Source organism: Osmia bicornis, chromosome 15, assembly GCF_907164935.1.
Source record: "Osmia bicornis bicornis chromosome 15, iOsmBic2.1, whole genome shotgun sequence".
In the NCBI taxonomy this organism is placed as follows: Eukaryota; Metazoa; Arthropoda; class Insecta; order Hymenoptera; family Megachilidae; genus Osmia; species Osmia bicornis.
This window is the reverse complement of record NC_060230.1, coordinates 8468981-8480064: the sequence shown is the minus strand read 5'-3', so window position 1 is coordinate 8480064 and position 11084 is coordinate 8468981. Positions and strand designations below refer to the sequence as shown.

The window sequence follows — 11084 nt, the reverse complement described above, 5'->3', positions numbered from 1 at the left end:
TAGTCCAATGTGCTAATTCTAATTTATTATTATTTATGAAAGATAATTTCGATAGACAAACACGCAGTCATGATTTACGTTCGAGTTTGCATCGTACTTTGTGCATGAAATTTATTTCGCAGGCGCGTGAACCGGATAGACGCGGCAGACGCGAGCGTTACCAATTTAGTGAAGTAGAAGGGAAGAAGAGAGACACTTTGAGTTGTGCTGTTCCAACATTCCTAGATGGCCCGAAGGCGCTAAACGAAGTACCGTCATTGCGAGGAAAGGCCCAGTGACCGACATTCCCCTTTCCATTCTTCCTGATATTCCTTTGCCCGGATCTTGCCGCGATACTAGCTCGTACACGATGACCTGTAGACGAGTATCGTAACCGGAACCACTGGAACCTTCGGCCCAAATTTCCGTATGAATCAACTGTTTTCTCGAGCACGTGGACAAGTCTCTTTTTGACACGAAATTGAAAACTTCATCGTGTCATTTGTATTAAAATTGTTACATTTGAAAATTTCATTGAGAAATGAATTTTATTCACACTTTTAAATTGACCGATTTCGAATTGGATGAGTTAATGCTGATTGTTTAATATCTTTTGGAAAATACAACATGTATACAATATTCTTGTAGTGTAGTAGTTATTTAAAAAGGTAACTTTAGAAGAACTTACAAAATCGGCGGTTTTTAAAAAAATTGATTTATCCCATCAAATCGATCCCCAAAAAGATTCTACCGACACCATCTAGCCATAAAGCATTAAACTATGATTAAAACGCTGCGCGATATCGGTAGAGTCTCAGTACATAAATGGGTGAAATGCAGCGAATAAATGAAATCGGTTTATTTATCGAAATTCCACGAATGTGGAATGTGGAATGTGGATTAATTTATATACATAGTTATATATGTTGAAATCAATTCTTTTTCAAAATGCCGTTACATTTGGGCGCGAGTTGCACAAAGCACTGTCACTGACCGTTAGTACGCACATGCTTCCACCAGTGTACTACATATGTATGTAAGTACGTCACTTTTCGCATACATCTAAAGGCGAAGTTTCCGAAAACCTGTCAAACCCGATTTGGCTGAGATTTTTCAAATAGCTTCATTTTGCATAAAACCAATATTTGCGAGATGGATTTTTGGCGACTCAAAGGCTAAGATTCAAAATTTTGTGAAAAATGTTTTACCATGTTAGTGTAATTTCCTGCATTACAGACACTGCATAGAATAAGGTTACAACAGCATTCTGTATACGTTCTTCATTAGTTTTCATTATATACATCCAATAATTGATAAAATGGATCTCCTCCGCTTTTCTTTTCTTTCGTGCTCAAAAAAACTCGGCATTCCCATTCCCGGTGTCACCGACGAGAGACTGTTAAAGACTGCCATCCCCTGTGTTAAAGTGCGGCACGCCAAGATTGAAGCAAAGTTGGCGGGGAATATTAATATTTCTTAACAATTTATATCTTAAAAAATTACTCCCCATTTGCTCCCTCGGAATTTAAAATTGCTCCAGTCGCAAACATTATATTTAATGAGATATTCGCAAATAAAAAAGCAGAAATTTGTTATCTTCCAAATAGATAGTAAATGATCTTTTTACAAAAATATTATGGTACCATAAAATTGCTCTTGATTTGTTTTATAATATTCAATGGTCAAATATTTTAATAGCAAATTATTAACAAGGTGCAATTGAAATAATGTTGTTGCATACATGTCATACATGACAGTCGGGTTGGTTCCACCATACATAGCTTTGAAAATATATTTATTTAGAAATCATGATACAATACAGTGAGTATATTAAATATAATATAATGTAATGTATTATAAGATTGTGTGGTCATTTTTGGGGAGTGCGGTTCCCCAGTATGAAGAGAGGTTTCCACAGTCGGCATAACAGTCGTGCCTGTTTTGCCAGTACGGGGTAGATTACCTAACCTAACCCTAACCTAAACCTAACCTAACCTAACTAGAAATCTTAAATATAAATCAAATTTGTTTAATTAAAGAAGTTAAACAAAATTTCTTGAAAATGAATTTTATAAGGGACACCCTATACATACGGAAACCCAAATTCTAAATTTCATGTAGATCAGTGACCAGGGACATTCGGAACTATAGCCATTCATAGAACTCCAAAAATATGCTTAAATAAAAAATAACTTTTTATAATTTGACCAAACACATCTCGGCAGTGAACTGCGGATGCGATGAATTGACGCGGCGGTGAATTGCTGGCGATGAATTTTCCGGATCCCTCGGGCACCGACGAGATACAGTATCTTGGTATCGAAGCAATCTTCTGTTACCGTCAACGCGTCTAACAGCAGTAGTGCGAAGTGTTTCACATTCTTATATTAAGATAAAGCAGATGGCGCTCGTTCTTGAGGCACAAATTACTTACTGTTCCACTGTGTTCCACGTAAGTGACAGACACTGGAACAACATAACCACTTCAATATTTTTGTACTTAATTTGTAAAGATTTAACTGTTCACAGCATAGAGTTGTAAATAAAAGTTGTTGCAAAAATGGTGTCTGTCCTGAATACCGTCGATACCGGTCATGAAGACATGATTCATGATGCGGAAATGGATTACTATGGTTTGAGGTTAGCAACTTGTTCCAGTGACAATTCTGTTAAAATTTTTGATCTAAAGAATGGATCGCAAAGTTTGGTAGCCGATCTTAAAGGACACATCGGACCTGTGTGGCAGGTTGCTTGGGCACATCCTAAGTTTGGAAATCTCTTAGCATCTTGCAGTTACGATCGGTATGTTAGACGTTCAATGAACTCCAGTAATATGTTTTTTTATACATTCTTCACACATTACTTCTTGTAATAGAAAGGTAATCATTTGGAAGGAACTAGGAGAGTGGACCAAGATCTACGAACATACTGGTCACGATTCTTCTGTCAACTCAGTTGCTTGGGCTCCACATGAATTTGGTCTGATTCTGGCTTGCGGTAGCTCTGATGGTTCAGTGTCTATTCTTACCAATAATGGAGACACATGGGAAACACAGAAAATCACAAATGCCCATACCATTGGATGCAATGCTGTAAGCTGGTGTCCTGCTATTGAACCTAGTTTTGATGCTAGCGGAACACAGAGAAATGGTCCAGTGAAAAGATTAGCAACAGGAGGTTGCGATAACTTAGTTAAAATTTGGAAGGAAGAAGGCGATAGGTGGATCGAAGAAGATAAACTTGAGGCACATAGCGATTGGGTAAGATTTTATTTTCTAAATTTACAAATAATGTAATAAATCATCTATTAACATAAGTATTGAAATATAGGTAAGAGATGTGGCATGGGCACCTGCAGTTGGCCCATCTAAAGCTGCCTTAGCTTCTTGTTCACAAGATCGTAGAGTGATTGTATGGACTTCAAATGATTACACCAGCTGGACACCCACCATCCTGAATGTCTTTGATGATGTGATCTGGAATGTCAGCTGGTCTTTAACTGGAGGTATCTTAGCAGTTAGCGGCGGAGATAATAAAGTGTCTCTCTGGCGCGAAAACACCGAGGGACAATGGATATGCATTTCTGAGACAAATAAAGGTCAAGGAAATCTGAACAACACAGATCAACGTGCGTTATAGGAGCAGAAAAATGTAAGATATTTTTTAAAATAAGTATTGTACATTGAAGATCTTGTTTCATATTAAATAACAATTTTATTCCACTGATTCGTACTCTTATCGTAACATCTAAACACAAAGGAATACATTTTACAAAATAAAACTAAGTTTAAAAATTTTACATTTGCGATAAAGAAAAATGATAATTTACAATTTCCGAACGTATGTTTCACAAATACTGTATGAATTATAAAAATATATATATATATCTCTTGTCGATCAAAATTTAAAATGTTCACATATTTATACATCAAAATAAATTATTATATATAGATTAATCTTGCGTATACAAAGATGCCGCGAAAACGATATCCCGTTTGATGGCCGTGCAAGCTTCTTCCATTTTCTCCTTTAAAACGGGGTCGCCTATAGTAACGGCTGCGTTTTTAACATCCCGTAGTGTTTCGCTTAGTTGTTGAATACACCGTACTATAATTCCTTCCTGTACATCTGTTTTCTCCATAATATCAGCAAACGATTTTGCTTTTGCCCAATCGTAAACCACTTCCACTAAACCGAAATTTAGTGGTTGTAACGTTGACAACTGATAGTGTTGTTCTAAAGTTTCCAACTCGGTATATATTTCTTTCAATACCTCGCAACTCTGCATAGTAGATATATTTTAATGAGTACAGTTTTTAGTGAAAAATAAATCAAGAAATAAAAATAAATTATACCCTTTGCAAGTTAGGTGTAAGATCTGGTTCAGCGTCTGTTCGTTGTTGAAATATTAAAGCGGATAACAATGCTGCTATTTCTGCTGGTTGAAGTACAGTTAAAACGTTCTTAAGAATAAGCTCTGTAATTAGTAATTCGTTACTTCCCATTTGTAGAGCAACCCGGCCTTTTAAAGCAACTGTTTCATTCTCATTTATATATCCTAAATCTCTGAGAAGTGCAACGGCGTTTGTATACTCTGGGTATAAGCTCATTCCTTCGTCGCTAAGTTGAAGTTGAAGTTTCCTTTTCTGACTTTCTAATTCGCTGCGTTCAAATACAGTTTCAAATTGTTCTTCGAAATTTGAAATCTCCGTGCACTTCATATCGTACATAACCTTCTTTAAATCAAGCAAATGTTGTATTTTCATATCTATATCGTACTTCAATTTCATCTCTGTATAAGGTTGCAAAACGGAAGGATCGCGTGAAGCGTTAAAAGATAGTTTCATTAATTCCTGCATCGCTGTTTCGTATGTTTGACTAGGAGGTTCGGTTCTGAAAATAATTAACATTTAATGATATCGTAAATTACACGCTAAATTATTAAATTATATTTTTTTACTTGAATCTTGGTAACTGTCTTTTTTCCCAGTTTGCGATAACTAGATTGCAATCAATTTTAATTTGACAATTAGTTATTTCTAATATGTTCCAAGCGAATATGTTTAGTACTTCATCAGACGGAACTCCAACTGGCACAAATACTTCTTTTTTTGTTAAAGCAACAATGTCATGCCATTTCTCTGTCTTCTTAAACTTCTGATTTCTTTCTTCTTCTGATTTATCTTCTCCAGACTTTGGCACTTCCGAATTTTTCAGTACTAATACTCTGTACTGTCTACCAATTTTATGCTGAACAGTGCTTAATAAGAGAGCTAATTTATTATAATGACTCTGGTAAGATATTAGCAAAACTCTGCCAGGTACTAAGTCTTTTACTGCTTTCTTCTGTGTTTCGCATATGTAAGGTTTCAGATATTTAAGGTATTCTAAGTAATCAGTGGCTACTTGATAAAAATCAGAAAGTTTCTTCTGCACATCAGTCAAAGGTGGTAACTTGGATAATTCTTCTTCCACTTTTTCTAGTTCAGTCTTATAGATATTCTGTTTCAAGGTTACAGCCGATTCCTTAAACGATCTCCGCATCATTCCTTCGACCGTCACCGACTCGTTCAGTCTTCTTAGATTTAAAACCATCGAATATGTTACTTTGAATTTCGATTCCAAATTTTGTGCTTGTCCGCACATCATCGTTTTCAATTCGTTGAAGTGAGGCACCGCGATCCGACACATAACGATTACCATTCCTGCTGTATCGTGGCCTCTACGGCCGGCTCGACCAGCCATTTGTATGTATTCAGTGGGATGAAGTATTCGAAAATTATTGCCGTCATATTTTTTAATAGAATCAAAGACTACGGTACGTGCTGGCATGTTCACACCCATTGCAAACGTTTCTGTTGCGAATAATAACTGCAATATTACATTTTTAATAGTCAACGCTTAGAGAGCAAAATAAAAAATAATATAAGACTGACCTTTACGACACCGTTTTGAAAAAGCATTTCTACTATTTCCTTCAAAATTGGTAATATACCACTGTGATGTATACCAATCCCATTTTGCAAGAATTCTTGCATCATAAGTACTTGCGGCAACTCTCTGTCGCTGCCCTTTAAGTGTCTAATATTATTTTGAAAAAATGTTCTAATAGTGTGCTTTTCAGTCTCGGTTGTAAGATCAATATTTCTTAATATATAGGCGCTCATGTCACAACGTTTTCTCGATAACATAAAAACAACAACGGGCAACAAGTTCTGTAAAAAGAGCATCAATTATTTATATACATATGTTTTGATGAAATATTACTAAATGCAACTACATCAATCGTACATTGCTCTTTAGGTGGCTTATAAAAGCACTCCATAATACTTGCTCCTGCTTTGGAGTCATCTGTTGTGACATTGATTTTCTCTTAACATCTTTAACATTTTTCGAATTTTGGTTTTTCGAATCCTTGGCGTTTGTTGCTTTGTACCACCTAACATGTATAATGAACAAATAAATATATGTGAGCGTGATCAAGTAGTAAACAAAATAATTACCCATCCAATAAAAATTGTCCACATTCGTCCACCACCAAAAACTTTTCATCTTTGGTTTTACCGTCAGTTCCAGTATATAAATAATGCTGAAGTGGCACTGGTCTCTTTATAGTACTTATCACGTACATCTTTTTCTTTTTAGTATGACCGACCCAGTCAGCAAATATTATAGGGTTTGGTACAGTAGCGGATAACATTACTATCGTAACTGTTTCTGGTAAAAGAATAACACTTTCTTCCCAGACATGACCACGCTAAAATAACGCAACACAATAAATCCTACTGTAAAATTAATTAACCGATAATCTTATATTTATAATCACCTCGTCATTATTAATATAATGTACTTCGTCAAATATAACAAATTCTAAGTCTCTTAAAACTTCAGATGCGCCATATAACATTGATTTTAAAATTTCTGTAGTCATGATAAGACAGGAAGCATCTGAATTAATTTGCAGGTCTCCCGTTAACAAACCTACACTATCAAACTTCCTTTTAAATTCTCGGTATTTCTGATTCGAAAGTGCTTTTATCGGAGACGTATAGATGACCCTGCAAATAAATGAAAACTCAATTCGTAATGGCATTTCTTGTTTCGTATGTTTCATTTTACCTTGTCATATGTTTCTGACTTAGAGCAATTGCATATTCCGCTACTGTTGTTTTCCCGGCTGACGTATGAGCGGCAACAAAAACATTACAACCTTCCTCCAATTTAAGAATTGCCTGTTTCTGAAAGGTATCTAATTCGTATGGAAAACTCATGGCCAATTCAGGAATTCTTTTTTCAAAATCAGTTATTGGAACAGACACATCCAATTGTTCTGCCCATTCCGATTTCGTTGTTTCCGGGCGTTTCTCAGAAATCTTTAGAACAGGAATGTCTATGTTCTCTAATAACAAAGCGATATCATCAAACGATGATTGCTGAGTATTTGGAGGTTCCTTCGATTTTTTCTCTGCTTCTTTTTTCTCTGATGACCAAAAATCAAACACATTTCGTTCTTCATTTACAATAGCCATTAAATTAATTTTATCTGCTATAGCTTCAATTTCATTTTTTTCTACTTCTATTTGCTGTTCTTGCATGGACACCTCTTTTGGAGTGCAATTGTCACTTTTAAACTCTACACCTGCACTGAAACCTTTGGCTAAAGTTCTCAAATTATTTTCAAAGTCAATCTCCTCTACTGATGAGTCTTCAATTATTTGAGGTTCATCAAAACCACCAGGCCAGAATAAAATATTGCTGGTATTTCCTACATTAAATAGTTACATGTTTTAAACTTGTAAGATATTGATTTTAATTAATGAGTTCGAACATGAAAATATACCACGAATATCATCTGTAGGTGGTTCTGGTGCACGAGTCATAGACATTGAATTTCTTGCAGTTTTCCCTGCTGACTCTAACACCACTTCATGCATTTCTCCAAGCTTTCCAGTTATAGGATCTCGATCAAATTTTAACGTAGTACCAAGTGGTGCTAAATCAGTATCTAAAAGGGATAAGATGTCTGGTTTTCTTGGCCAATAACACTGCGAATTGTCTAAATTATACATTGGTAAGTTATCCAGACATTCAATATATCCTCTCAATTCTGTCTTGATATCAGGCCAGACAGGAGGAAATTCAAATGTGAACTGTAAAGCATACATATTGTTAAATTATCACATATAAATGATATATGTTTATGAAAATTACCTCCTCATTTCTATCGTTTCTCTCCTCCATGTTATAAAACTTTGTGTAACACAAAGCAATCAAAGTCAAAGGTACCTTAGAGAATATTATTTCGTTATACTATACAATTTTCTCTATTATTACTTTAGTTAAAGTGTAACTAAGTCTATTACACTAATGTCAAGAATATTTCAAATGCCACCAATTTTTACAATTTACGAAATTATAACCTATCTTTTATATTTATATCAGGAGGTTATGTTTGTAAACATCAGCGCAGTGAATACAGCCTACAGACCACTGCTACAGACACAGATCCAACATGAACAAACATGAACAAACCAAACAAGACCAAGCAAAAAAAGAAGTATAACAAGAGGCGACACGACACTCCCACTCCCTGCAGCACCTTTGATGTCGACGATTCGCTGTCCCTTTAAATAGGTTGTATCAACGAGCGGGAAGTTTGAATGAATTGGATGTAATACTTTCTTTTGCGTCATCAATTTTTCTGTATATTATTAATCAAAGTATTTACATTAATTTTACATAATTGAAAAGTGGGAAAATAAGAAATATCTTTCACAGATGTCACTGCAATTGAAAACAATTGAAGATTTTGAAATAATTCCCTCTCCCACACCCAAGAGGTGAGGGTGGGGGGTCAATTATGGTGTTATTGAATAGCATTTTTAAAAATATCAAATACGTCTACTCTTATTTTTCTGATCTGATGTGTATTTCTCAAGGTATCCTCAATTTTCAACGATTTTTTACCCATTTTGATTTTTGTCGATTACAGCGCCATCTGTGAACCAAAATACAAAAACCCGTAGGTCAAATTGGGGTACTTTTTTCTGGAGAATCCAAATCTGCAATAAAAATTGGGGGTTCCCATTTAAGTTTTTTATTTTCCCTCACCCTCACCGCCAGCGGGAGGCGTTGGGGGGTCGAGTTTGGTATCATTGAATGTCCTCCTACGAGACGAACAACTTTCATTACCCACTTTTTTGATCCGATGCATAGTTCTCGAGATATTTCAATGTCTTCAGATAAATCGTCTACCCTGTATACATATGTCTATTACATGAATCATTTCAAAAAATGATAAAACAGTACTGTATTCATCATTTTTCCTTCTTTACCGGTCAAACCTGACTTATGCCCGTTTCCTCCAACGTGCTTCAAAAATTGAACCGAGTTTAAATTCTGATCAACGACATTTTGCGTTCCATCAATTTTTTAGTACAAGTTCAAATCAGTTGAACGGCGTTCATCGTAAATGTTACCTATGCACAGTGACTACAAATCCAAGTCACTGGATCTGTAGTCACTGCTATTGTCGGAGCGTCCACTACTAAATATTTAGAAAACGTGCCGTCTAAAACTTTTATTAATCAGTGTTTATAAAACGTACCCAATATGGGCTAACCGAAATTTCGTTCTGAGAAAAAGATAACGTTGAAGCACTTGGGAATAAGGGGCGTCGTCCTGCCTCAATAAAACAGTTGTCAACGGACCACGGTCGCGATCGGACGAACGGTTTTTCCATTTCTCTACCACGTAGTCGGAGTTTAGTAGTGTTTGCCGCGATTAGTTTTCTACCATGAAGTCGAGTGCTTTTCCGCGATCACGTCAGTTTTCTACCAAAAACATCAATGCGCTCAGGGCCTTGCCGGGTCCCTGAATACAAACCCAAGGTCCTGCCGGCCACAACCAACAAAACATCACGCCCGAGGCCTTGCCAGGTCCACTGATTACAAACCCAAGGCCTCGCCGGCAACAATCACAACAAACGCCGGGGGTCTTGCCGGGTCCACTGATTACAAACCCAAGGTCCCGCCGGCAAGTAACAAACGTCTCCCTGCGCAGGGGATCCAACGGAACCCTAGTTCCATCTCTTCATACACGGACGTCTCCTCGCGCGGAAGTCTCCAACGGTGTCCTTGCGACTGGATAACTTTCCAACGGTGTCCTTGCGACTGGATGATCTCTCCGCGCAGGAGTCTCCTACGGGGGCTGCTTCCCAAAACACCACAACACGCGATTAACAAATCGCTAGAGAACGTCGAACGTTCGTATACACTATATCATCCATATCACACGCGACACACTCACACACACAAATCAAACTTCAAGGGTTTTTTACACCTTCAGGCTTTTTCCCTTTTTATTCAAACATCTTCAAGGGTTTTTTACGCCTTCGGACTTTTTCCCTTGCATTCACAAATAAACTCTTATTTTACCACTTTACTAATCTCGATTGATTATTTATCAAACCGGCGTCGACAGATCCTAAACATCCTTTCGGTAATTACGGTCCTTTGCCAAATCATCACCCTTATCGTTCTCAAGTGTTCAGTAAACTAAAGATCTAAAATCAAAGGGGGGAACAGATTTAAAAGAGCTGACATCGAGAGGACGAGCACACTCTTGTTCGAACCTTGGACGAAGATCTAATTTCTAACTTCCAAAGATTTTACTCAAAGAAAAGATTGGAACTGTTCATGTTGAAGAGTTTCGATCGTATCGCTATGCACCAATCACATCACTTGATACAAATATAGTTTGGGTTAGCACGCATAAGGTATACGTTCAGTTGATCGGAACAAAGGTGGCGTTGAGCTATTTGAAACACCGAGACATTCGAACGAGGGGCGGTTTCGCGCTATCCGACGTAAGCGAAACGACAAGGATGGCATTCGACGAGCCTCGAGTCAGAGTGAAATGGGGCGAAACAAGGACGGAAGTTACAGTGCGAGAGAGAGGCTCTTATGCAGCTTCCGGTTCGGTATGGAATCACGGTCGGCGTTCGCAGTTTCGTGCACCATCCTATAGGGCGGAGGGAGCCACCTTCGCCGTCCGAGGCTCGACGCAATTAATTATTTCGACAACCGAGTTTTTAATGGTGCTGG

The 11084-nt window shown here is 37.1% G+C and overlaps 2 protein-coding genes across 3 annotated transcripts; one reads left to right on the top strand and one right to left on the bottom strand.

Moving 5' to 3' along the window:
- The first annotated feature begins 2265 nt into the window (after positions 1–2265).
- On the top strand, positions 2266–9287 carry LOC114876498 (protein SEC13 homolog). 2 transcript variants are annotated; one of them, XM_029188019.2, is made up of 4 exons: positions 2269–2781; positions 2855–3239; positions 3310–3630; positions 8422–9287. In XM_029188019.2, the coding sequence occupies exons 1-3, from the start codon at positions 2540–2542 to the stop codon at positions 3616–3618; spliced, it is 936 nt and encodes a 311-aa protein (XP_029043852.1). In that variant the 5' UTR covers positions 2269–2539; the 3' UTR covers positions 3619–3630; positions 8422–9287. The 2 variants fall into 2 exon arrangements, with proteins under 2 accessions (XP_029043851.1, XP_029043852.1); XM_029188018.2 differs by lacking the exon at positions 8422–9287 and having other exon boundaries at positions 2266–2781; positions 3310–3701.
- Positions 3671–8415, bottom strand: LOC114876492 (helicase SKI2W). The gene is made up of 10 exons (XM_029188003.2): positions 8191–8415; positions 7820–8129; positions 7099–7744; positions 6806–7037; positions 6483–6736; positions 6271–6418; positions 5916–6194; positions 4940–5850; positions 4335–4872; positions 3671–4261 (listed from the first exon to the last, which is right to left on the bottom strand). The coding sequence occupies exons 1-10, from the start codon at positions 8218–8220 to the stop codon at positions 3932–3934; spliced, it is 3678 nt and encodes a 1225-aa protein (XP_029043836.2). The 5' UTR covers positions 8221–8415; the 3' UTR covers positions 3671–3931.
- Positions 9288–11084: the final 1797 nt, after the last annotated feature.

Excerpts from the sequence above, each read along its gene's own strand:
- LOC114876492 (XM_029188003.2), bottom strand. The coding sequence starts at position 8,220 with ATGGAGGAGAGAAACGATAGAAATGAGGAG. Across the intron at positions 6,195-6,270 it reads TAAGCCACCTAAAGAGCAAT|AACTTGTTGCCCGTTGTTGT; the intron begins GTACGATTGATG and ends CTCTTTTTACAG. Across the intron at positions 4,262-4,334 it reads TTACACCTAACTTGCAAAGG|AGTTGCGAGGTATTGAAAGA; the intron begins GTATAATTTATT and ends TCTACTATGCAG.
- LOC114876498 (XM_029188019.2), top strand. The coding sequence starts at position 2,540 with ATGGTGTCTGTCCTGAATACCGTCGATACCGGTCATGAAGACATGATT. Across the intron at positions 2,782-2,854 it reads GCATCTTGCAGTTACGATCG|AAAGGTAATCATTTGGAAGG; the intron begins GTATGTTAGACG and ends TTCTTGTAATAG. Across the intron at positions 3,240-3,309 it reads TTGAGGCACATAGCGATTGG|GTAAGAGATGTGGCATGGGC; the intron begins GTAAGATTTTAT and ends ATTGAAATATAG.